The sequence below is a fragment of the Amblyomma americanum genome, chromosome 4 (genome assembly GCF_052857255.1).
Source record: "Amblyomma americanum isolate KBUSLIRL-KWMA chromosome 4, ASM5285725v1, whole genome shotgun sequence".
NCBI classification, from domain to species: domain Eukaryota; kingdom Metazoa; phylum Arthropoda; class Arachnida; order Ixodida; family Ixodidae; genus Amblyomma; species Amblyomma americanum.
The window spans coordinates 169,068,934-169,096,600 of NC_135500.1; the positions used below are offsets into that span (position 1 = coordinate 169,068,934).

The 27,667-nt window shown below is 44.9% G+C and overlaps 1 protein-coding gene across 1 annotated transcript in view; it reads left to right on the forward strand.

Moving 5' to 3' along the window:
- The window catches only part of LOC144128643 (cell adhesion molecule Dscam1-like), a 160,387-nt gene that overhangs the window by 68,625 nt on the left and 64,095 nt on the right, over positions 1-27,667 (forward strand). The window contains exons 3-7 of the mRNA XM_077662192.1: positions 138-299; positions 17,829-17,978; positions 19,759-19,876; positions 21,346-21,524; positions 25,457-25,726. Of these exons, the coding sequence (XP_077518318.1) occupies positions 138-299; positions 17,829-17,978; positions 19,759-19,876; positions 21,346-21,524; positions 25,457-25,726 (879 nt within the window). The remainder of the gene's footprint in view (positions 1-137; positions 300-17,828; positions 17,979-19,758; positions 19,877-21,345; positions 21,525-25,456; positions 25,727-27,667) is intronic.

Consider the following 27,667-nt stretch of genomic DNA (forward strand, 5'->3'; position numbering starts at 1 on the left):
GCCCGGACTGCAGTGCAGTGACAGTGTTTTGAAGTCAACACTGAGATGACGTAAATGCCAAAGCCGTTCAGCTGACACTCTCGTTTGAGCAGAACTAGGCCCGAGTCAACTGCATCGAGCCTCTCTCTTGTTCGCAGTGGTGGACTACCACTACGAGCCTCGAGTGTACGACGGCTTCGTCATACGCGGGAACACGGCCGTGCTCAAGTGCCACGTGCCGTCGTACATCCGCCAGTACACGCTCGTCGACGCCTGGATACGTGATGACGGCTTCACCATCAACGCGTCTGGCAACAAAGGTGCGTGCGATCTCATGTACCAGATAAATGTGACTGAACTACTATAAAAAAAATTCTGCCATCTGGAAACGTCGCTTTAGTCTCTGAGATGCGGAAGTAACAAAGAATGTCTTGGATGCAGATAGAGCTGGTAGAAAATGTATTTATGATCGGTTTCTTGCGCTGTGATGAGCTGTGGACTGCAGAGCACTTACGCTTAGCCTACAAATATCTCTATCATTTTCTCGCTGGAACCTATAGTCTTGTCGACATGCCTTGTATTCAGGCTATCTTTTTAAATTTTTACACCTTTTAAATACTGTGCCACTGATAGTCACGTGGATGCTGCTTTTACTGAGTGTATGTTGTGCTTGGCGGACAGAATGTAATGAGATATCAGACGCAGTTATGCGACTAATTTACGGAAAATTTTTAGTTATCACTTAATTATTCACTTTATGATTCAGCCTGAGAACACAATCTCCAAAACTAGATTAACTCGAGACTAATGAAGTCCACAGAAGTTTTGAACGTACAGTTGGTCCTGAGATATTCTTCAGCCAATTGCCTGCCTTTTCGCAGCGTGACTATCGCCTTCATTTTTCTATAAAGCTGTAAACGTAAAAAAAATCATATACATTCTCGTCATTCTATCACCTGAGGCGACATTTTTCGCTGCATTAAACTCAATATATTTCGATTAGATGCCGTCTTCTTGTGAAGCATTTCGACACCAATATCCAATGCGTACTAAATACTGAATATCAGAATTAAAATTTATGTTATTATTACGTGGCGCTGTGCTTATGTTCCATTGATTGCGCTGCAGCGCAGAACTCGAGATCATGCTTCTTTAGCAACGCCTGTAAACCGGTAGCGCGCCGTTTAATGCTACAAAAACACGAGGACGCTTTAGACGAGTTTGCAAAAATGCCCATATTTCATGCACAACGGAGAATGGAAGCGGATAGTATAGGGTACCTTCTACAGTCCTGAAAAAATTATCTTTCCGGTTTGATGCATTCGAGAGTACGGCATGAGAGCGGTGAACTGAAAGGCCCTCACGAAGAATAACACCGGCGCGCCTCGTGTTTTTTCTGCCAGCTGAATGTTTTCCGGAGCAGGTTCCCGAGCAAGCAGCCGCGTTCTCTCGGCAGATCGATGGCAGTCTTGATGGCCTCTGCCCCAGTTAGGCGGCGGAACACTGCCGGTGCCTTCATTCAAGCCTCGGCAATCGACGTGGATGTTTGCACGGTAGAGAACAAAGGAGTGCTGTTATCCGGTGCGGACGCGAGAGCGAAACAGGGAATAAAAAAAGAAAACACCAATGGCACATGAACGTTCGCGGTGCGTCGATAATGCTGTTTGCGAAGTGCGTTAGCTCACTGCACTACTAGTCTGTGATGCTTAAAGGGTGGGCGTTGTCGTGGAATACGATAATATATGGTAGCCTATGGAACGCATAAGCTTGCAAAACATGCTCATAGTCGGACATTTTGTGCGTTCTATCAAAGGTTTTCTCAATCCCATTTGCATAGCCGTTGAATCCTTCAGTGACACCAGCATGGGTAGAATACACAGGCATCTCCAAGTTCTCAAGAAGATTTCATGTTGCCACTTACATGTCTAACATGCAGCTCCATGCATGAACAATCGACTGATGAAGTTTCGCGAAACTTTACAAACTTTACCCTCTGCCGCCTCCTCCTCTTCCACCAGAAAGCCACAGCCGTGGCTTTACCACCAACTCCTGTCATACCATTGACAGCTTTACTTACTTACGCATTTGAATTGCATGATCAGCAGGATGTTTTATTTTTTGTTTCCAGAAGACGCAGCCGGGTGATTTTGTTTTCGTACACAATGTCGGCGCCACTAAAAACACCGTTTAAGGGAACAAAGAATCCCTAGGCAGCTAAAGCTATACTAAGGCTCAGGCTCTTCGTCCAAATGACTTAAAAATCTCCTCATATGTGCGGCAGGGCTCTTCGTTAGCTCTGTCTCACATCCAGGTTTCCGCTACGGTGGAAGCCGTTGCGAAGGCATGGGGGCGAGAGCATGTGCTTGTCAGCTGCGGAGTTCACCTCGTTGCCATCTTTCTCCCCTAATTCCTGGAGGACGCCTCTGAAGTACGTGAGAACCGGGTTCTTGTATTTAAGCACTAATGTCTTAAAGGTGACCTGACGTACACCAGCGTGTGACGGGTTCTTTTCTAAAAAAATTAGTGCCGCTGCATGTAGCCAGTCAGGTTGGCTGAAGATAAATTATACTGATATAGCAGCCGTCGCTTTCTTTAAACTCTGGAAGCATATATAAATAGTTTTTTTTTTATTTACATACATAACCAATGAGCTGAGAGCACACAATTTGCAGCTCCCAGGTATTGGTTTGAGCCTCTTTCTTTCGTCGAGTGCAGCAGTTCCCTAACGATGAGCTCGCCTGCAGCCCAGTCCTTTTTCTTTGGCTAAGCTCGAATGTCGAGGACGATCGCAAAATGTTTATTCAAAAGCTCGAGAAGAAAACACAGCGCGCTCTTAAGGGTGAGAATCAGCGCACTTGTAGGCTGTACATCGCGTTTTTGTTTTATTTAATTAAATGCCAATTACAGCAGATTTTCTTCATTTGGTTATTTATGTGCACTGATTTGTTTATCAGTTCATTTATTTTGAGCCTTCTTCGTTGTGTTAAACAAGGTATTGCACAGCAACACAATGTAAGGCTTCTTGAAGGTTCAGTAAAAGTCCTAGCAGCCAAATAAACCAAACATTGTGAAAAATTATGGCCTAGTAAGACTGGAAAAAAGCAACTACACAAAAAGGTTTGCCATTCTGCTTAAGACCTTGTTTTTTTTTATATACCTTAGGTCTCAAACATAGCCGGAAGCTTCTACAAATATATTCGAAACCCACACTGTTCGGCTATCGCTGTCTGCTTGAACACTGAAGAATAATCCTTATCATAAGGCTTTGTCAGTCGGGGCCAATAATATATAAAAATATATTTGAGTGCAACAACAATAAATATGTAAGATAGAACGCTTAGTTGGAAGCGAGAAGCATCACGCTGCTGAACTGCGAATTGAAAATTTACTTTGGACGTAAGATTTTCTCTGTAGAGGAAAGTATAGGCTGAGACTTGCCTGTAAACGTAATATTTTTTCTTGCCACACGAAGAAAACTGCGCTGCACTCTATCGTATATTTTTCGCACAAGCTTGCGTCACTTCTTCCGTATCTGCTTAACTTCCGATGCCGGTGATGCTGAATCAATAAACACCGTTGTGAGGCACAAAAACAAAGTGGAGCACTGCTTAAGAAACCAGAATGATTTATTTTTACTTGCACAGAAACTGGCCAGCAGGCACACTGTGTGGGAAGTGTGCGGAAATAATTTCTACCTCTTCGAGTGCATCAACCGGCCTGAAGCCCAAAATATTGAAGTGTTTTTTATTCGCCGTTGTGACTCACACACTGTGGCTTCTCAGCTGGTGAACCAAATGCTCCGATTTGTATCCAGCCTGTGGCGGCCACCATTCAATGGCGGCAAAATATATACCAGACAGTCAGGTGGTGTGAACAACCCCGCAACCTTCCATGACGGCGGGCATCATAGCCCTGACTATGCCGATTAGTCACGTTAAAATTACTCATTGGCTCCTCAACATCACGCGCCCACCGAATTGTCCCCCTGAGCGCCTGTCTCCGTGTGTCTTTCTTTCCATCCCTGTAAAAAGTCGCGCTATTCTTTTTTGAAATGGCATCCAAACTCGCCCAAGCATCAGTTATAACGTCTCTATGAGGCAGGGTTTCAAGACTGAACCTTGTAAGCAGCAGTTAAATGCGTAGCCATTGACCTACAACGGCGGTTATTCTATTCAAAACAATAAAAATTTAAGCAACAATGTTCCTTACGCAACCTATTTGTATTTTTGAGCGTCGACACAAAACAGCAGCCTCTAAGCGCCGCTGTTCCGTCTCATATGCGCCAAACCCCATCAAACATCCCGATTTAGATGCTGAGGCGGCAAAGTGGTATGACACCTGCGGCCGCAGGCGCCCATAGGTTGGCAACAAGCACGCCGTTGTAGACATGCTTCCACGCGAGCGGCACTACAGGCCTGGCGCCTGCTTCCCTGTGTGCGCAAGAAAATGCGGGTCACCTTTTGCGACCGGGACACAACGTGAACAGGCGACGTTAATGGGCTCACACGACGCCAGCACTATCCACGTGCTAAACGGCCGTGTACGGCGCGTTGAATAGCGTACTCATAGGGGGAATGAGTAGACGTGGCATAAGTACCTTGGTCGCAAGCCGTTTACTGCAACCCGTTAGCATTTTATTTTAGTTCACGCGAAGTGTTTACGTCCCTACTGCTGCTAAGGGCAATTTCCTCTTCGGGCCATAAATGTTTGAGAGTCCTGAGCACGGCTAACGAAATGCCGTTATTTACTTGCATTTTGATGCTGTGTTCAGCGCATGAAGAAGTCTGTCCTCGTAAATGACGCCACGCTTTTGGCTGCGTAGTATGCGGTAACAGAAGACTTGCGTTACCCTCCCACCTGAAGCCGATACTGAAGCGAAAAACTTATAGGCTCCCACCTAAAGGAGGGCCCGGTGCCTATTGTGCACGGTTATATTGTTACATGACGGCAAGCCGGTGAATGAGATGAAATGACAGATGCCTACCGAATGATTTTAATGGCTGACAGCCTGGCGCGAGCACTCCTGCGCGCGCCACTGCACAGTTCGTCTTCTTCTACTTCGGCACACTACCCGGGGCCGCCGGGTGATCGTCCCGATTGCGAACTAGATAACGGCAATGAAGATGAAATGCTGTAGATTACGATGGGCTTGAAAAATGGTTGAATACTGAAGAAGGAGGTGAAGGGCTTGCCGCCATGGGGGTTGAGACGATTGGCGAAGGAATCCTAGTCCACGAAGCATCCGGGCCGTAGGGTGCCATGAGCCGGGGTCCTTGGATGCGCCGAGCGGCAGCGGCAGAGGGGCGGTGTCCTCACGGGTGGGCAGCGTCTCGGGTCGGTCGGGTCATTCTGGTCGCGGCACGTCGTCAGTTGTCGTGTCTTGTGGTCCGGGCGAGAGACGGGGCGGGGGTTAGTGGCGAGGTCAGTGCAGGTTGGGCGGGCTGGGGCACAGCCAGGCGGGTCGGACCAGGTAGACACGGCCGACTTACACGGCAAGCACAGTACGCCGAAGCTCCGGGACCAGGATGGCGATGAGGGGATCCCAGCGCCTCCACCAAATGTTACCTCACGGCAAGCCGGTGAAGGGGATGACTACAGAATGATTTTAAAGGCAGAAGGCCTGGCGCGAGCACTGCTGCCCGCACCACTGCACAGTTCGTATTCTTCTACTTCTTCACAATATGTGTACGCATACGTCTACCTCAAGGCCCTGCAAGTGTTGGTATTGGTGTCCTATCAGTGGCCTATTGGTGAGACCCACCGGCTGGTGCACTTGAGCCCTTCTGGACGTCCATTTCAATGGGAAATCAGCGCAAAGAACACATAATGCAACTAATAGTGAAGCCACACACACACACACGGCGTTTCTCTCTGTTCGTACTCCCGGGTTTGACGAGCTTGCTTCCAATAAAAGTGGACTGAAACCACTAGCTCAGCTCCCTATCCTTCTTAACCTAAGGGACGTTTGCGGCGGGAAAGAGACGATCATAGTGTGCCATCTATGGTCACGTGATCCGGATGACCAGAGAGGATAGGTGCACCCATGGGAGTCGGGAGCGAGTCGATTCAGTTCATCGCATGTAAGACTCAAACTGCATGAAAGATTTTCTTTTTTCTTACTGCTCTTAAAATTCATGCTAAAGTCTGTCGATGTGTTTGCACATTTTAGTCAGTTCTAGGTGCGCTAGTTGCAGAAAGCAGAGTCAGTAATTCAGGAGAAACTCAAAAAAATTTAATGGTGCCTTTACAGTGCTCAAATACACACACAAAAAAAACAGACTTGCCCGCCCCGATGCGACAAGCATTCTAACGGAGGCAGCGGTAGCACAATATGAATGGCCGCACCACTGCGGATAAGTAAGTACAATCTCTTGAAACATGAAGACTTACGGAAGCTGGAATGAATGAATATTTGAATTCAGTCGGAGATCCAGGCAAGAAGAAACGAGAAGCTGCAGTAACATAGTTTTGGGATGAAGAAGAAGTGTTGGTTACGGCTGCAGACTTTACGCCTTGATTATATATGCTAAAGCTGCCTTAAAAGCAAGAAATACGAAATTAACAAGCAAGAAGTCAAGCACACAACTGAGATGTGCATTTATTCAGAAGTATTTTGTTTTTCGTGCGCATAAATTATAAATTCAGTTCTTGTGTTTCTGCCCATAGTGTTGCTTCTTTGTATTGTTTTCCGTCCACTCAGCAGAGTTTTATTATACCCAGTTTGTACTCAGTGACCAAACGTGTTTCCTTGGCTGAAACACTGGTGAAATGGCTTCACCGTGTCTCGAAAACCGGTCAAGCCCTTATGTAAAAAACATTTGCGGACTCATTCCTTACAAGCATGTCACTAAACTTATAGCGTATGTACAGACGCGCGTGCTCAGATACAAAATTGTAGCGTAGTTAATTTTTGTTCTCTAATGTCGTTTTGTCCTATGTCGTGACGCACTGTGGGTCGTGTGTCCTGCTACGGGGAATTGTTTCGATTTAGTAGACTCCTCCAGGGACACATACGTGTTCATTAGTTATGCTAAAAGAGCACCGTGGCATGGCCAGCTATACAGCGGTAGCTTAGGAAGCATTGACTTGCTTACTGAAAAAATGCAAGCCTCAGGAAGCTATATTTGAAGGTCATTTGGCAACTCATAATAGGAAATAAAGAACGCAGAAGACACCGGACGGCAGCAGCAAGCAGCGCAAGGTGTTCACTGTCGCCTTGTGTTCCCTACTGCCACTTTCCTACATTTTGCACGGCTTTTTGCCAGAAGGTTGTGCAAGGTCATGCAATTAGCCGCTAGGGCAGCAACAAATTTCAATTATTCCTTGAATCACTGCATTAATAGAACATATAATGACAATTACGCAGCGTTTAGCTCATCAATATGCATGATAATGAAACAGCGGCTGGCGGACGTAGAAGCAAAACACGTTTCCTGTGGCAGGAGAGTAAACGGGCTTTGTACCTCAGCTTGTAGGGCGGCTTTCGGGTACGCGTAGAAAGAGCAACCCTGTTTTCTGTAAATGGATGCGTACACAAGCACTAGTTGAACTATATTTTTGAGGGATGATTTCAGATTTTATAATTTCATGCAGACTGCATTATGCGGAAATCACTATGGCGCCACAGGCAATATAAGTAGCGCCCCTTTTGCATGCCGGCAGTTTTCGCACTAGCTCTCTGTAATGTAGACACAGTGCGGGAATCCATTTAGCGGCTAGAGTTCCACAAGTCTTTCCGCGGGAAATTTCTACGCTTTCCATCCGTCCGTCCGTCCGTTCAGGCCCGACCTCTAGTGCCTACATACGCGCACAAGGTAATGCTTATCGAAGTAGAAAAATTGTCATTTCCCGTTTCTTGTAAGAGTTCCAAACAGCAGCGTCAATTTGAGATGTGGTAACTACGTGGAGTTTCAGATTACCACCTACAATACCGGAGTTGCGAAGGCAGCTATGCACAGCATCACAAAGGTATAGGACTATAGAAAAGGGGAATGTTCTAATGAAAAGACTAGGAAACGACAGCCATATAACTTTAAAGTCTGCAGTGAGGGTGTCAGATGGTGCCACGTTCCCGCGAGATCCATCCATGCCTGCCACGTCGAGACCAATCAGAATCGCCATGAGAACGCCAGATGGCGCCACGTTCCGGCGAGCTTGGAGCAGCACACTTAACTCTTCTTGACCAATCGATGAGTGAGCACTGGCGGCGCGTGATGTTCTAGCGCTAACGGTATGCGCTATGTTAAATATTTATTATGCTTGTGGCAAAGGTACATCCTCGTATCTTTCGATTCTTACTTCAGTCAGCCAGCCAGCCCGCGCATCCCCCTCCTCTCTCTCTCTCTCTCTCTCTCTCTTTGTGCGCGTTCCCTGACAACCTCGGCGCGTGCTCTGGACCTGTAATAAAGAGCAGGTGCACCGGTATAAATTTGGGGCATATTCGACCCAGATTTCTTTTGATGCTCGAGTTCGAAGGGACCATTTTGGCTGGCTTTTGAATATTATTTTCGCAGAAACTGTGTTTATATATATAACCGAAGAAAACAGGTCAGCATGCATACAGTCCTGCAGTGGGGTTGTCTAGGCGTAGGATGGATTACAGTGCGATTTTTTTGTATATTTTTTTTCTGTTTCACCGAAGAAGCAGCGAACTGACTTTTTTTTTCTGGTCGACTTGATTGCCTTCATTTTCCTGTTCTTTTTATTTCTCTCTTGAGAAGCACAGGCTGTCAGCACTATTTCGAAAATATCAGGTGTAACTAAGAATGTTACGTTTTCCTAATTCGCATTTTAAAACATGAATTCCATGCTAAACATAAATATAAATATGCAGGGTATATATAAATTACGAACACACAAAGAGACGTACCCTTTAGCCTAGCGAGCATTCAAGACTGCCTTTTACTGCTTAAGTCATATGAAAATCACTAATGATAGATTGGAAGCTGTCATTGATATTTTTTACAAAAGAATGCCAATTTTTAAGCGTATCACAGTGACGAATCTGTCACGCTGCAAGTCTTCGGAGAGACCCCACCAATCAAGTAAGTCTTTTCGCGATTTCTACATAACAAGTAAGCAAAAGTAAACAAAAGAAGCAATATAAACCTTGGGGATTCCTCAAGTAGCAGCCTACATCTTTATGCCGCCGAGATACCGTGGGCAGAAAGTGCTTAGAATTATGAAGGCTCATGCTCATGTCACCCATACATTCGCGTTACTGGCTGCTCCTTGTCTACACTGCAGGAAACATCGTATCAATAAGTTGAAGGCCACCGCATCGTATTGCCGACTTTCCAAGCTTGGTTTTCGACTGTGTACAGAAACTAGATTGGTTAACACAAATATGTGCCCACTGCTGCTTTGGCGATGCTAGGGCGAGCAACAAAATGGATTCGTGGCGTCGCATGCGTCTGCGCTAGTCTCGGTTCGCTGCTTTTCCGCGGCGCCTCCGCTGACTTGCTGGCAAGGCACCGTCGACGGCGCGCTGAAAGCCGGGAGGTAGCAGGTCCCGAAGCGCAGGCGCCTTAAGTTCATTACAGGGTCCTCTGTCGAGCGGGAAACCCTCTTTCCTTCTTTGCTTGCATAATTAATTTATCCTAATTGGGAGGCTGCAAGCACCGCCGAAGAGTACGACTCAAGGAACTTCCGTGCGGCAAGCCGCGTCTTGCTGAGCCTGCGAGGTTACCCACCACTTCCGTGTCGGCACTTGTCTCGGCGTTTCTGTCACGTCAAGAGCGGTGTTTGTTTTGAATTCACGTGTTTATTTTCCTGACTTTTTGTTAAGGCTTTGACGCAGCCCTCTGTTTTTTTTTTGTGAAATGCTTCGGTAGCGCGCGTTTGCACTCGTGGAGGCAGATTTAACACTGAGAGAAAGGAGCGTCCTGCTTTACTATATTACTCGCACAACTGTTATATATAATATAATTGGTTTTGGAGGGAAAGGAAATGGCGCAGTATCTGTCTCGTATATCGTTGGACACCTGAACCGCGCCGTAAGGGAAGGGTAAAGGAGGGAGTGAAAGAAGAAAGGTAGAGAGAGGTGCCGTAGTGGAGGGCTCCGGAATAATTTCGTCCACCTGGGGATCTTTAACGTGCACTGACATCGCACTGCACACGGGCGCCTTAGCGTTTTTCCTCCATAAAAACGCAGCCGCCGCGGTCGGGTTCGAACCCGGGAACTCCGGATCAGTAGTCGAGCGCCCTAACCACTGAGCCACCGCGGCGGGGCAAAGCTCTGCTTCTGGTTTGATTTTGTTTACCTGGCATTCAATATTTTGTGTGTCATGGAAGTTCTTTTCATATATTGCTTTTGTTGTGCACCTCTCGCCAGTTGATCACACTTGACTGCGCTAATAGTTAAACATAAAAAAAATATATTTGTGTACCCGGAGGATAAGGGTAAAAAGACCGGCGGCAGCTCCATTTTAATGGTGTTGTTTACTTAGATGGGAATCATAGCATTCGAACATTATCAACCAATGCCAGGGGCAGCTCCCATGACGGACATGGGCAGTATCTTAAGTTGTGAGATTTTCACAGTGCCAGCGCTTCAATGATCAACACTACAACAGTGTAATGAGCGAGTAACAATGTACGTAATACAGAAATTTATGCCCATTTTGTGGTCTTCGGGAAGATATCATCTCAAGCTGTTCTCGACATACATACTCAGCGGAAACGAAGAGGTCTGGGGAGCTTCTTACCTGTGTGCAAGCTTGACCAAAGAAGGCGCTAAAACACAGTAGCTCACCTATATTGTTACATAGTGCAGAAAACTGGCTTTTGGTCATTAAATGATTGTTCCCGTGCAAAGCTTACTGCAACCACGAGGTGGCTTTCTCTCACACTCCGAGCAAGTGCAGTTCAACGCCTTTGGAGCCACTGAGTTAGAACGACCATCGCACATGTATACTCATGGTGGTGAATACATATTGCTCACGAACTGTGAAAATAATTTTATCCCCCTGAAAGCGGAAAGAAGGAAGTCATTCCTGCGGCTGTATAACCTCCGCTGTTGTTCACAGAGCCGTCCTGGCGTGAATACACATAAGTGCGCCTAACAGGCAATCCACAGGGTCTATACAGCTGCTTCGGTTGAATGTCAGGCGTGGATATCGGCAGGGGACCTTCCTTAACCGACATACCAAGGCCTCTGACCGAAAACAAAGGGAACATCCGTTCACCTACTTTGGAGAGCTTTTAATGTTTTCTTTAGTTCGGAGCGAAGAATTTTCGGACGTGATGCTCTGAAAGTAGTTGTCACCGAGCAGCACAGCTGATTCGTAACAAAACCCCAACTCGGTGTTGCACCTTATTTTTCTTCACGATTTCATACCAGAACCATTTGGTCTCCTCTTCTCAATTCTATTTCTTGTAGCATCTAGTAGTAGTGTGCCACTTTGGCACCGTTCTGTGAAGCTTCAACCTGGTTTTGAGGAGCAAAATGTTAAATTTTTGACTGCCGCGTTTTTTATCTATGCTTATTATGAACGACAAACAAAAGTAAGTATACGTTGTATTACATTTCTGGCTTCCAGACTTCTTCAGCAAACAGTCTCATAAACAAAGCCAGGCTTCCAGCATAACCAATTTCACTGAGCCTCTCAAATCTAAGCAGGCAAAAATATATCGCAGGAGTTTTCCTTCCTTCTGAGGGCGGCAAGGGGAATATATTGGGCCTCTTTTATTGATTGTTCCACGAATCCTGGCATGATGCTAAGCGCTTAAAGCGGACTGAATAAAATATTTTCTCTTTACAGGAAACTCTTTGATGAATTTGTATTAACTTTTTGCGTTTTCATTACTTTCGATAAGGCAAAAATGCGGCCTGTTTACAGCACATAGAAGGATGGCAGCAAAATGGAGCATCCATCGTCTCTACGGCCCGAAGTACGGACCGCTGAGCACCCCAGGGACGCAGAGATCGGTAGTTCGCGGCCGTAAAGCGTGTTCGCGACGCATGGCGCGTGATTTGTGGCACCAACGCACTTTAGTCGGCAACACTTGCACTCCGCGGCTTCTGGAGCGGATATGATGGATGACAGTGGCTCCATCATATATTCCGTCTGGTCATCGGTGTTCGCTGCACTCTGAAGCCCTCCTCACGAGGGCTCGCATGACTGCGTGAGCTGTAGGATGCGGTGATGATGCGGAGGTCCAGGAACACTATGAAGTTTTTCCTTCTCCTTGCATCTCTTCTTCGGCTGAGCTTATTAAGCGGTGTATTGCTGATGGAGCATAAGAAAAAGTATGGTGAAAATTTTGCTGCCCACGCTTGCTTACCTGTGTAGTGTTGCGTTCAACTTTTTCGTTAAGCTAGATCCACTAGACGGATTGGTCAGAGGACGAAACAGCGACGTCACTAGAGACTTGCCGATCTGCCGTCAACAGTTTGCATGCACATGGCGGGCTACAAAAGCACATGGCAGAGTGGGTGGACAGGAAAATTTGCGAAACCGTCGTGATTTTCGATCTCCTCGTGTTGCCCCCTAGCGTCTCTAGCGAAGCGAGACGGGTACCGCGCCCCATAACTGCGCCGGCACAAACTAAATGGGCAGCCGACGGCGCTGCACCAACCTCGGCCAATTGCTGACAAGAAAGGGCCCTACACCGAAAAAGATCGAAAATACAGCTTTTTCCACACTCAAGAGTCGCACTTCTAGAAACGCAGTACACAGTAGCTAGAATCCCAGTGGGAAAAGGTACGCGCCATTGTTTTGTCTTGGAAGTCTGCACAGTCCACTTTCTCTCTTGATAAACGTTTCAAAGAGAGGACGAATTCAAAGGGCTCTCTTCGAAGCGTTGCTCATAGTACGGAGGCTTCCCTCTGGCCTCTCTTTATTTTTTCTCGCAGCGGTGGCTTAGTAGCTGTGACGTTCGGCAGGTGAGACCTGGGTAACGTGATCGAATTTCTTGCTTGGCGGCCGCCGAGAACACTCCTGCCCTGTGTGATATCAGTGCAAGTTTAAGAAATCCAGGCTGTCGAAATAATGCCTGTTCCCTCAATTTCGGCGTCTCTGATCGCCTATGTGCAGCTTGGAGGAGAAAGTCATCCTGATTTAAATAGCATACGATAACTTCAAGGAACATATAACTACATAATATCCCATACAATTAGCATACCACAGCAACCTATAGCATATCATTACACACTATAACATACCATTTATTCTGTAACATAGTATGACGTATCATAACTGACCATGCCGTAGATTAATATACCTTTATATAGTGCATTGGGAAGAAATCTTCTATATTTTACCTGTTTATAACTATAATTTGTCTATTTAGACTGTAGCCCTACTGTACATGAACTGAAGCAAATTTGTAAATGAAATAGCTGAAGTATAAGGCCCGAAAAGGAGCCTCTCCTGAATCGGCTGTCTTCGTCAGTGGGAGAAGCCCCAACACCGTCGTAGATCCCGTGTCCCGCAAAAAAATAACGCCAAGCGGTTCCCTCTGAAAAACCGCTTGAGCTGGCAGTGTGTGGACGTGCCATAGAGGGAAACAATGGGGGTTGCGGAACCGCTCCTCTACTGTTCCACGCAGCTGCGCGCTCAGGCCGTGTAGCCCTTATCGACTATCGCTCAATTACGCCCTTCAGGCGAGCGAGACGCGTCCGTGCGTGCGCACACGCTGCCGGCATCGTAGCGGGCCTCGTTTTCATCGCCACGCTGACGTGGGTCGCTTTTGTGAGACAATCGCATTTCGCCCCCTCTATCGCGCTGCAAGGTGTTGCAGGGAGCCAGGGGAGCGATTGTGGCGGTGGCTTTTTCGCGTCAGCGAAAAACGCACTACACTAGTGCCTCGTGTCTCCATTAGTGTAATAATTAGGGGTAGAGGCTGTACAAATAGTAAACGTGCGTAAAGATCGCTGCGTAAAGATCGCTGCGTAAACAGCCATGACTTTATACTGTTCGGCCAAATACAAGTCAAGAAGGGTTTTCTGGCGGGCTAGTTGGTGCTTCTCGTTCATGATTAAACTGCGCGAAAGAAACAGGAGCAAATACAAGAAAACACGTACACACACAGAGCGCTCTGTGTGTGTACGTGTTTTCTTGTCTTTGTCCCTGTTGCTTTCGCGCAGTTTAATCATGAGCGAGAAATACAAGTCACCTGATGAATATACTTCCAATCACAGACACGTCCACCACTTCTCAAGACTTGAGAACGTTTGCTAATCTTTGGCTGAAAATAGGTGAAAGCAGAAAATTTTAAAAAACTCAAATTCCAAGTGAAATGGTCCTCTAATTTTTCTTTACAGACCGCGAACGGCGGCTGCTCAATGGAGCTGCCAGTGGGAAGGAATTATTCCAGCACGTCTTTCGTTGCCACTGCTAGGAGTACCCTGATTTGATTGTTATTGATTGGCGCATAGAGTAATTGCCCATGCTTACTTGCCTCATTTACGTCAGTGCCCCTCACCGCTTGCGTCAAGGAAATCTCTTGCGGTGTGTTGCTGCGCCGGATCAAGAATCTAGGTTTCTAAAATTTTCCTTCGGGCAGTTACGCAGAAGGGAATTAGGTGCACGGTATTTATATTTTGGTCTTTGTTTTCCAATATTCGCATAACCCAAATTTGGTCCGAATTTGGCTCGAAATAACACGAGACTGTTATCGGAGCGCCAACAGCAGCTTGGCCCATTGCCTCGAGTTGTTGAAAATGTCAGTACGATTGATTGGAGCCGTTTAATGACAAGACCAACGAAGAGCTCTGGTGCAATTTTCGCCTGCCGGAAACGTCGGTGCACTCGCTGCGCGACGAGATCAGTGACGACCCATGCCTGCAGAGACTGCGTGGCGTGCCTCAATCTCTCACAATACTAGAGAAAATCCTCTGTGCCCTTCGATTCTAGAGCACCTGGAGCTTAGAGGAAAGCGTCAGCAAAGATGACAAAACTCTGCGTCACCAGACCACTGTGAGTCACTGTATATGCGTCGTCTCCGACGCACTATTCAGAAGTAACTGCCTGTTTTCCCAACACTACGGTTACCCGTCTTTATAGTAGACCCGTTTCCTTCTTCGCGGCCGCATCCCAGACGTCGTTGGATGTTTTCATTGCGCATGCACTGGAATCAAGGCTGCTTCAAAACCTAACCCACACGTGATCAAGCATTCATGCAGATTATCTCGCTTGAGCGAGGAAAATTAACTCAAAATGAAGCGGCGTGTACATTCACTCGTTTAAATATTTTAGCGATGCACTGACATGGAATGAAAACAACATCATTTTCCGCAATGATCAAAGACCTGGAAATCGAAAAAGGTACGCCATTGACCGCCTATTACGAGTTCTGATAGTTCATGTTTAAAATAAAAAATTCCAACTCTGAAAACGAGCATATATACACAGTGGTTTTGTAGGGCAACTTAGCTTGCTAGTTTTGCTCTGCAGGTCCTTAATTAAGACACAAGGCTTACTCTCCCCATTGAGCGAAAACCTATCTGTGTGTGTGTTTTAACACTGGATTGTACTTATAAAAGATGGCGTCTTCATGTCACCTGGTCGGTGGCGGTTAAATTATTGGTTGTTCGCGCGAGGTTCCTGAGGGGAACCTGGATCGCACAAGTCCCACCAATGTCAGCACCTTCCATCGCAGGCCAGTGGCACACCGCTTAACCACTGCACCACTGCGCCAGGAGAGACATGAGGAGTCCCAGGAAATTATGAATGTCAAATAGAGAAAGACCAATTCTGCATAAATGGGCATTAATCCATTAGCTATCGCGTGATACCGTTAAAGCAGGCGGCGACTTCCTTCACAAAACCAGCGCGCAGATCAGATGGGGTGCGGCGGCGTCGCGGTGGCGGATACGTAGCGCCGTGCAGAGGTACAATTGCCAGCTGCGTGGCATCGGGTTTCATCAGGCCGCAGCGCGCGGCGACTGTGTTCACAACAAAGTGATGTGGTGGGCTTACGCCTTCTCACACGTAACGAGTCATGAGTGTCTCTGCCGACATTTTTTTTTGCATCAAAGTGTGTGCGCAGGCACAGTTTTTGCTTTGCGAAGTAAATTTTTGGCTATGCACTGCGCGAGTATAGGCGTCAGGAACACAGATAGGATCTGAGTTTAAGATCATTTGACTTCCGATGAATTACTCAGTTCTCCAGTTATTCTGCGTATTGGAATTTCGGTAAATCTTGAAACATAGGTCAGCTGAAATGAGTTAAAAATACTCAGAAGTGAGCTAGCCCTGAGCCATAACGACCTCCCATTCCACGTTACAAAAAGGGCCCTATTCAGGCTGCACCTCATCTTCAGAACCATTATTTGAATAAACGAAGTCTAAAAAATATTATAATCAACAAAGCCTATGCCCAAGATCGTGACCGAGAAGTGCAAGCAAGGCGGCTATGAATAGTAAGCGGGAGTATCACAGACTAATGAGTGTATTGCGGCATTTTAAATAGTAATGGTGAACTTGTTACAGGCTTGCCTACTTCACGGCGCTGGGTTGAGGATTTTTCATCGATATATCGATTTCGCACGGAGCAAGGGGTAAAGGTAGCCGCTGTTGACAACAAGCCAACTTTAATGTAGTTCTATCGAAAAGAAGTGAAGCTGCTGCTTATATACACACGAGGTGCAGAGATATAGAAAAACGGCGCTGCTCCTCCGGCGCTGCCGCAGTCGCTGCGACACTTTTATTAACACAGGACTGCTGTGAAACACACGACTGCTCAAAGCTAACCTACGGAACCTCCGCTCCATTCAAATTACGTGCACAACCTCCCATGACATGTTTCAAGCAGGAGCTCCGTCCCAGTGGAGTGTTCGCGTCAAGTCCAAGCCACCGCAGCTGATGACGCGACCGCTGCGTTTCCTCGTCGCAGGAGGGAAAATGTAATGAATTATAAATTATTCTAAAGCGCATTTAGTGCGCATTTTGTACCGTATAAAGTCTTCATGAAGTGTCAGAATCGCGTAATAAATATGCACTGAGAATGTTGCTTCCATAACTTACTTCAACAGGTAATGCACTCGCGTAAAACGATAAACTAGTGAAAGAAGGCATCGAATGCCTGATAACGTGAGTCGTACTTTGTCGAAAGCCCGCATAGCCCAAGATGTGACGGCCAAGTGGCGGCAAACCTACAAAGACTCAAGATAACCGAATGAAAGTTCAGGCGTGCCGAGGGGTTAATCTTATGTCGAAGCCATCTTTCCGTTTCAGTGCGTCGCCAGAGTTTGGGGAGATGACGTGTTCTGCCGAATTCTGGGCCTACTGCATACCGCCCCACGGCTCGGATATGTCTGGAGGTCATTGAAATCATGAATTTAGTATAATTCAATGACACAAAACACTTCGCTCTTAACATATCTCTTTATAAATGGCCGGAATTTTTTTTGTTAAAAGAAACTAGTCCTTGAGTCAATTATTTTTACGTATCTCATTATGGGATGTTTAATGCAACATAGAGCACACCATAATCAGTGTTATAATCAAAAGAGTAGGAAAACGTTCTAATGAATTTATAACCTCCAGCGGGAAAACAGGGAGAACTCATTAAGATATATATATATATATATATATATATATATATATATATATATATATATATATATATATATATATATATATATATATATATATATATATATATATATATATATATATATATATATATATATATATATATATATATATATATATATAAAGACTTCAAGCATTATCTATGTAAAGCGTTTTTATTTCATAAACGAATCTACATGCTTTAATTTCGTTGCTTATCTATGTACACTTTAAATTGCCGTACAGAGTTAGTAATTTTTCAAAAACTTAAGAGAACGGTAATTTCAAGAGATATATTTTTATTGCACAATATTCTTCTAATCCTCGCAGAAGACCGTTACTCTCTTCTGGAAAGTGGCGAGCTGTTGGTGCACAAGGCAACGCCCGAAGACGCCGACCGGAGCTACCGCTGCAGAACGCGGCACCGTCTCACGGGACATCTAACCGCAAGCTCAGTGGCTGGCAAGATTACCGTGTCTGGTAAGTTAGCTTGAGACGCTCAGAAGCTAAGAGGGCTGACATCCTGTACATTTTCGAAAAGCCTAAATGGACGTATACAGAGTATCTTCAGAAAATTATTAGCATGCAAGCTGTTATTCTCCCTCTGCACAATGTCATCTACGGGCATTGAGACGTAACACAGAAGCAAATGAGGAAGAGAGAGTTTCATGAGAGAAACTTGCCTTAAGCTGTACCGATAAGATGCCAGAGAGTTATGGTATCAAACATAGTTTTTAATGCCAGCTTTGATATTAGTACACAAAGAAGCACACAATAAAAAGAAATACTAGCAGTCACAAATATCAGATCACCTGCGAAAATTGTGCTGTATAAATGCCTATTTGCTACGCTAAACCTCTTCATTGTTCCTCTAATTATTTCAGACACATCATTCAGCGCTAAATTGTACAGCACTGCGCATAGTGTAGGATGTACTGTAGTCTGGGCGCATGCTTAACTTATTCAGCGTCAGAAAAGAGCAGAGAGAAAGAATGAAGCACGATAAAGATGATGAATTCGACAGACTCCAGCATACTGATTGTGGTCGGTATGCTATATCTTCGCTCGTTTTTTAAGTAATTGAGGTCCTCAAGTAAAGGGAATTCTCCGTGGTAAGCAAACCACCATTAATCACATCGAATCATAGTCAACGTAACGCATAACCCAATAGCAAACGATGAAGAGAGAGTTTTAGGAGAGAAAGTTGCCTTAAACGGTACCGATAAGACACAAGAGAGTTATGGTATCAAACATAGTTTTGAATGCCAGCATTGGTATTACTACAAAAAGAAGCACATAATAAAAAGACATACTAGAAGTGACGAAGAGCCTAGGTTCTGACACGAAAAGGCTGTTTAGACCATGCCACAAATCTAGTTTTGAGCGCCTTTTCAATTCGCATTGCAGCAACGCTCTTCTGAGGAAAAAGGCCCGCGGGACGGATTTCGTAGGCTCTGGTCGCACGCTTTGATAACCATGCCTTCGGAAGACGTGCCTAGGGTTTGGCGTGCCCCCAGGCAGTTTTGTCGCCTCTCCCAACTATACGTCCACACGTATGCTTGCAAAGTAATGCCTATTCAGCTGAAGGCGCGTCCAATTCGTTTTCGCATCGTTCTCACGTACCAGCATTTCTTTAGATGCTTGTAAAGGGCTAAAGGAAAGAAAGGAGGTAAAACTAGCGTCGTGGCTCATTCCTTCGGGGTGTCGCTGGTTGAGGAAAAGTCGATCAAAGCGCAAAGTAGACTACCGTGCGGTTGCATAAGCAGCACCGCGAATTCGCGAGCTCTGCAGATCTCTTTCAAGTTTTCGATGCCCTGAGAATGTGCGAATCATGAAGCGAGTGCCTTTCTCCCGGCACTACTTTATTTTTAAAATCTTGGTTTTAAATAAGTAAAAAAAAATGTTTTCGGTGATTAAACAAGTTTTGAGTGTCAAAGCGAATGTGCGAAAGAAAAATTTCCGTGAGCTTGGATATTTCGGCGTCTGTGAGGCAAATATAACTCAGTAATGTAAGGTTCGGCAAAAAAAGAGACACTTCGCAAGCTTAGAACTAATCATTTAACTTCAGCTCTGAAGAGAGCAGATGACAGTAATCATTCTGTGCACTATTTTTCACTGCATTGCGATCATTTATTTAGATTTGTTCCTTAATTAGACGCCACGTAATACAAACAAAAGAAAATCGATTGTGGACTTTCGCAGGGTATATTTATTTCTGGGTATCACGATATCATAGGTAATTTTTTTTTTGTTGTTGCAGATGCGCACGCAATGACACAGGTGAAAGTCACTCTCAACTTCCCCGAAGTTAGAACAACTGTGGGAAGCCATGTTGACCTACCCTGCGTCGCTCAAGGATACCCACCTCCGCATTACACGTAAGTAATAGAAACTTCATGCGTCAGCAGAATATGAGATAATAAAAGAAGACAGAGTGGGAGTCTAATCCTTTTTACGCCTCGATTAACCCAATGCAGGAATCTGCGCGAGTGGTTCAGTATTTCGATCCCAACCAGAGACAGAAAGAAAGACGGAAAGGCAGGGAGGTTAACTAGGCAGCGCCCAGTATGCTACCCTACACGTGGGAAGGGGAACGGAGGGAGAAATAGACAGGGGAGAGAACTAAGAGAGATGATCACTTTTGCACATCTCCGTTGGCCGTTATTTGCGGGGTACACAGGGCACACACGGATAGTTCACAATCTTGCACTCAGCCTTCATCGCAGAGGACAGCTTTGAAGGAACTTCTCAAGTTCTTGAAGGACTCAGGACTGAGTGCGATCACAACCATAGACAATCAATTACACCAGTGTGGTTGTAACTAAAAGAAGCTTTACGTGCAATTTTCGTTACGCCACTTGTAAGCGCCCACATTGCAGCAGCGGTGAAGTAGCGTGTACCACCCTACTTAGCATCCTCACCTTTTCGTGACGTCTCAGAGGTAACATTTTTTTTAATTTGATTTATATTCTAATATTGTAACGCGCTCAAGGTGTGGTCTGTCTGGCCGACGCAAGGAACGAGAAAGCTAGCTTTTGTGCAAGTACATTTAGGAACATCTTGAGCAGGCGACCAGCCAACCAGACACACTAAAAAAATCACACAAAAAGGCGACAAATGCGGAAACTACAAACACGTGCGAGTGCGAACAATAACGAACGCGTGCTCGAACGCGACAGAGAGGGGATAAAAACGGCATCACTTTTGAGGCATCTTTAGTCACCCCTTAAGGATATTGTGCATTCATAAGCGGTTAAACTTGATCTCTGGTACGACATCTTTTATATAAATAGTTGCTTTCATTCATGCGCTTCGCAACGTACGAAATGAATGCCAGTTTTTAGCAGTTCTGTTACTGTTCGTTTCGCACTAATTTCATATCAGCAGGATGAGTGCGACTACAGGCAGCTGGGTGGAAGTTAAAAAACCCACAACTTTTGAATCCAATGTCACAAACTTAGGCATGACTGCAGAAATCCATACCTGCCATTCCCTGTATACTGTCCTGCTCAAAATAATGAAAGAGAAGAGATGTATTTCGTCATCTCAGACTTTTTTCTCTATTGCTTTCAGAAGTCTCGCTTGGCCTCCCGCCTACATCTTAAGCAGCCTTGAAACAGAAGACGATTTTACTCGGTCTATACATCAAAGCCGCATCTGCCAAAACAAAAAAAAAGTCTAGTAAGGCTGCGTTAGACAAACAGGCGGATGAAAATAAGAGAGGCCTCCACAGAAATCACAGGCGAAGCTTAGTGCAGTGAAGGGTGTCCGAAAGCCTACTCCTGGCAATGCCGCAACCCGGTGTGTTCGCGACACCTGTTCGGACCTGCCCACTCTGGTGACGCAGGTGGTACCGCGAGGACCGTGCAGGCAGGCGCCTCTCGGTTGCCGAATCGGACCGGCTCCAGTCGTCCAACGGCGTGCTCAGCATTCGCGGCGTCAACGTGCAAGACGGCGGGCGCTACGTCTGCGTCGCCAGGAACACCGTGGGGGAGCAGAAAATCGAAACCCTGCTCTCGGTTGCAGGTGGGTCGTTGCCTGCAGGCATCCCTACTATGCGGGCGTCAATACTCGGCGCCTCTCTTGCAGCTATGCCTTGACTTGGGTATCGACTGTGCCTTTTTCTTCTCATGTATTTTAGCTCCTGATGCTTTTTGTGAGAGGGTGGAAGAGGAAGAAGTTTGTCACGCTACGCACGTAGCTTTGATTTTGACATGGTTGTATGGTTGTTGTTGCATGCTTATTAAGCGTCTCTGAATAACGTGTGATACGAAGTCAGTACTTCGTTTCACTTTTTTAAATCTTCCCACGTTTTGTGGCGTTTTTGCTTTCTTTCGGTTGTAGTTACAATTATCATTGAGATATTAGATGGAGCACCATTTGCATTTTTTCCCATGACCGGTGAACCATTCGCGGCTTAATCAAGTATGCATAATATGCTGAACGACATGTATATATTAAAGATGATGAATATTTGCTTTTAATGGCATGAAGGGCAGCTTTCTTCAAAGAGCGGCATAACAAAAGTAGTTCTGTTTGCTCGAGGTGGCTGCACAGACTCATTCATACCCAAATTGTAGACAAAAATATTTTTGTAGGGGAAATAAGGTATGAACGCAATTTTCCTATACATTGTAAGATCTCGCTATAACATTCAATATATACGCACACGCACATTATTGCATTTTTTGTATTAACGTTCTTGCTATCGTCTAAAGCGTCCTCCATTTTTTTTATGACAGCCTTAACAGCTCAATGCGAGCAATGCAAAAAAAATTAAAGGAAAGATTTTGCTGCGCATCGGAAGAATGGACCATTACCTTCAATATTTATTTAACAATATCTTACAATTCTCCATCATTCAAAATTTTTGTACAAGATTACTTTACATGTTCTAATCACTTCAACCTGGAGTAGCCAAACGCTAAGAGAAGGGAAACATTGAAATCTGCGAAAGCTCTCACCTATCGTACAGTTATTCGCTAGTAACACCAACGCACTTTAATTAAACACGCAGAGTCATGGACTGTTGTAAATAAATTACAGAGAAATTTCGCCCATATTCAGTTTACGTGGGAAAGCAGATTTGTATGAACGATGACGCCGGCGATGAGGACAGCGAATTCTCTGTCTGGCAGAGCAACCAAGCAGAAAAGTCCGACTTTTTGTTATGGTTCTAAGAGGTATGCGTGCGTTTTGGTTAGAAGTACTGTCGCCGTTCTGCAAGCAATCTTCTTTCCAAATTGTGGTCGTAGGTTTTACACTTTTAAATACAGGCCCGTTTCTGGTGTCTGCAGGCTGAAGTCTTTGACAGGAGCGTGCTATTGCGCCCAGCCGGAGCCTTGGCAGTTTCTGTGGTGACGAAATCAGAAGATATAGAACTCTTCCTTCGTATTCTTCACGTCTACTCGTGCTCAGATTGATGCTGCTCAAGAGCACATTAATTACAATAAACTCAGTAAAGAATGGAGAGACACAATTTCCCAGAAGGCTGCATTATGTTTTAGGGAAATATTGATTTCTAGAGTAATTCAACTGCAACGGCATACTATTTTACAGATTGATTTGGTATATAAAAAAAATCCGATTAAAAAATTGAGTCATAGTATCAAGAGGCAGAGAGTCAGAAACAACGAGCGATTACCCTGTACTCTTCACTACATTTTGTGCCTTATGTAGTGTTATTTTAGAGCTCTGATATCTAAGAACTCTGGCCATCGTTATAACGAGTACTAATAGGAATTTATTTTGTTTCTTGAGTAAAAAAAACGTGATGTATTTTGCCAGTGATGGAGGACTGTTGAGCACATGACGGAGGTCAGGTGACACGCAAGATTTATGCCACCCTAAATAACATTGATGCGTGGCGTTCGCGTGTGCAGCGGTACGAATTTTCTAATATTTTAAAATTATAGCCTAGCATGCACCGCAACCTGGTACCACCACCGTCAGCCGCTAATTACCCATGCGCAAATGGCCCCAATGGGCAGAGGTGTAGCCCACCTGCGAGGTCATGTGCCACGTGTGGGCCACCTTCACACGCCCGTTGGCGGCTGCGGATGGGGTATGCGGTAGCGAGTACACTCTATGCTCTTACTTTCTGTTTCATTCAAACATGTTCAGGCTTGGTCGTAGCAGAAAGTCCTCAATGTAGATTGCTTTTCAGCGAGTTTTTTTGTGCCTAAATACTTTCATAATTTCGCGCAACACAACACAAGAATTACTTGATAAATAACTTAGGGATAGATTCTCACTCATACCTAAATGGAAAGTCGTGTAGCAGAATTGACATCTGAGCTAGTTGGTTTTCCATTTTCGTCGTGTGTTTGAGCAGACCAGCAGCATTACTTGCTAGTCGACGGAATAGATTTTTGAAGGTAAAATAATAAAAGCGGTTTAGCTGCTGTTTTCCACATATCGCTTCAAAAACCTTCAAAAACCCCGCTGCATGTGCTATTTGCGAAATGCAACGGAAGTTTCTAACCATGACGTACAGCACTTACGAGTTTTACTGTTGTGTTCTTAGAAATATAGGATTGAAAGAATAATTTCCAACAAAATGCGAAAAATACATCTGGCTAATCGATGTTCTGTAAAAAAAAAACCTGAAGAAGTCTGTTTAATATTAGAAAATTATCTTCATGCTTCAAGGCTTTTGTCAAATGCCAATGCATGCGTATGAAATCCCGGAAGTACTCGAGACTGTGGCCGTTCACGCGCACCGATGGACTGTGCGGGACAGTTAACCTGGGCGCCAGCGTTTATCGTAATAAGTGTCTGTTTTCATTCCCGGCAGGCGTAAAATTTTGTAAGCAGGCACTCACAGCACAAGCATTTTCATTTCAGTGTTAATTTTCTTAGCACGAACTTTTTCCTTTTGATCGCAGACACCATATCTGCAAGAGAAAATCAGTTGCGAAGTGCATGAAATTTCTAACCATGGTTATATGATGAAATATATATTCTTCATAATCTAAAAAAGCGATATATAGGAAAGTTACTCCGTAGTATAGCTTCTTTTCTTACTTTCTTCAATATGCGGCAAGGTTTTCCGAGCCTCAATCTATGTTCATAAATGACCCTTAATCTAGAGAATGGACACAGTTTGCTTTTATAGTATATGACTCACAGCGCAGCATAGCATGGGCCAACACAAAATAAAGGAGTGAAATAATTTTTTTTCGCTTCCAGATTGCAAAAACCGGTATACGAACATTTGGGGCTGAGCAGAGTAATCAGCAGCATGTGATCAATAATTATATCAGCTTTGTATTCGCGATACTAGAAGCAAAATTGGAAAAAGCTTATATTAGCATTTATGTATGGCTGTGCTTATGACACTTGATGATGTGTTTTCCTACTAGATTATATGTTTTCTTGTGTTTGCCATGTTTTCTATAATTTTAAGCCACGCTCTTTCCTTCTTGGTAAAGGGCGCAATCGCTTCCACTTTTTTTATTCTTATGAGCGTTTTGGGACTAAAGTAATATTTGTTCTACTAGGTGAGCCCTCAGTCCTCGTGCCAATATTTTAATGCCAACTACTCGCTGAAATCGCAACTCCTTAACTTCTAATATTCTATCAAAGCAATCAAATATAGATAAGAGAAGAGGATAATGTTTAGACAAACCTATCGTTCGTTACCTCAATGAATGCAACAATAAAAATTAACTCTGTGCAGAACTGTCAAAGAGGTCTCGTAGGCAAAAAAATCAAACGTTCAATTAATATACAAAAGAAAGCAGTTCTATTAAACACTATTACGCCGTAGTAGCAGAGCCCCCCATGCTGATCGCTTACTTTCAAGTAACGAATTTTTATTGGCGTTACATAAGACAGGCAAGTTTTCCGGAAGTGTTAGCGCGTAAAGACAATTGCTCACTAAGTAGAAATTTCAAGAAGATAAGTGTCTGAATGTTATATATATTTTCTTACCCTGCCTATCTTCCGACCCCCAGTGCCCCTGAGTGCGCGGCTGGAACCTCGTCTGCAGACGGTGGCCATCGGCATGCCGGCCGAGTTCAACTGCAGCGTGGAAGGGCAGCCCGTGCACCGCGTCACGTGGCGCAAGGACGGAGCCCAGCTGCTGCCGGACGGCCGCATCGAGCTGGTGGCCGAGGACAGGCTCCGCATCCAGACCGTGCGCCGGGAGGATGCCGGCATGTACCAGTGCTTCGCCACAAACGACCGCGACTCGTGTCAGGCCGCTGCCAGACTTCGACTAGACGGTGAGTCTGAACCCCAGCGGTACTACCTCCTTCTTAGGAGCGATGTAGCATTTGGTGTACTCTAGCACACTCCACTACGGTGTCAATGATAAGACATGATAAGACAATCAGTGCGAAAGCTTTGGCCATTAATGAAAATCTATGAAGACAGATTTTCATCAGCGCTCCGCTACCTGGAATATCGACGATAACAATAAGGTGGCGGTCAGACACTAAATACAAACGCCGTGTTGGGCGCAGAGACCGGTTCGATTCGTGAAACCGTTTATGTGTTCAGTGCGCCAGTTGTAAAATAAAGTAGCATTTCTACTTATCGTAAATTTTAAAGTTTGATGCGGGGCATAGTATGTCGTCTGAGGTCCAGAATATGGACAGATGAGAACATAGTTGTCAAATTAATTTCAAATTTAAACCGTTGTTCTCCACAGCGCCGGTTTAAGGGCGCCTAAAGCAAAATAGACATGTTGGACGTTTGTAAAGTGACTTGCAAACACGACGTTGTTAATCGCTAAGTTCCGTTCCCCATTATAGAGCAGTGAACTTGTTCAGCTAACAGGAGAAGGCAGGAAACGGTCCACGGAGTTCGAGCTGTTTCGAGAGGTTACAGATTACATATACATGTGCCTTGATGGCGGGTTAAAAGAAAGACGTTTTCACGTATGAGTTCGTCTTTCTACTTTGCGACTACGAATCTGCTCGAAACTTCCACAGAAGAATTCATGGTTATGGCGCTTTAAAAGCAGACTAAATCCACCGAAACCCTCAAAAGCTGTCTGCGGTAAACGCAAAGGTCTGGATATAAATAAGCTAAGAGAAGCGGCGAAAGGAGAAATGGTAGTAATTCCACTCTCCATAGGCCTTTGACTTATTTATTTCATCCACTCCGTGACATCAAACTGCCTGTTACTGCCCAAATTCCCTTCATACCACTTAGACGAAGAACTTTTTATTCACCTTTCTGTGCCTCCAAACTCAGTGAACAAGGGAAGCACATTTACGAGAGGAAAAAAAAAGTAAGCTCGGCAGAACCTCAAAGACCGGACGCTAAACTCGAGATGGCTTGTCTCGAGGGCTTCGATGTGAGCTGCTGCGTTATTAATGTCACGTCCATCCTCCAAAGAAGATGGTGTCCGAGGCACCTGCCGTCTCATGAATTTTTTCCGAACTCATTCCCCACTCTATCTCGTCATTATGGCGTTAAAACGTGGAGATCATCTTTAAAATAGTAAGGATTCAGTCATCTCAATTTCCATTCATATTTTCAACCTGCATTGCACTGGGTGTAAATTTCGATAACAATTTTTAATTCAGAATCTCGGCGATGAGTGCTAAAGCTAGTTGTTGTTGGCTTCGGTAGGGCAACCTTTCGTCAGCTTAGGTTTGCTGCTAGAACAGAACGTTTTGTGGTCAGGTTGCTTGCTGTTATAACGCGGAACATTGAGTGCACTACTCGAATTTTAAGGGCTGCTAAATGGATTAGTGAGCGCTTCTCCAGTTACTAACACGCAAGAGCCCGATAGTAGGATTCCTTTTATTAATGTTTCCTACTCCACTGTGTGCGCGCTGAAAAACAAATGCTCAACAAAGCGAGGTACCTCAATGTTCTTCTTTTCAAAACTACAAATTCAGGCCACAGACAGAACTTGGTACTCGAAGGCGGACAATCTTTACTCCTCTTTATTCTTAAAGAAGAACAGAGTTACGTGTTGTAACGTATATGTTCTGGCACCGCACTTTACTGATGTACTATCAGGGTTTTTTTTTTTGCTTGACAGTTTGAAAACAAGTTTTGTAAGCTCGCACTAGATTTAGCTTCCCTAAAACGCACTTACACCACTGGGATATTTTTGTTATATCGACCTTTTTTTACAAATCACAAGAATCTTCTCAAAGCTTCAAATTAAAATACCATCCATTTCGAAAAGACCGAACAAGAGCGCC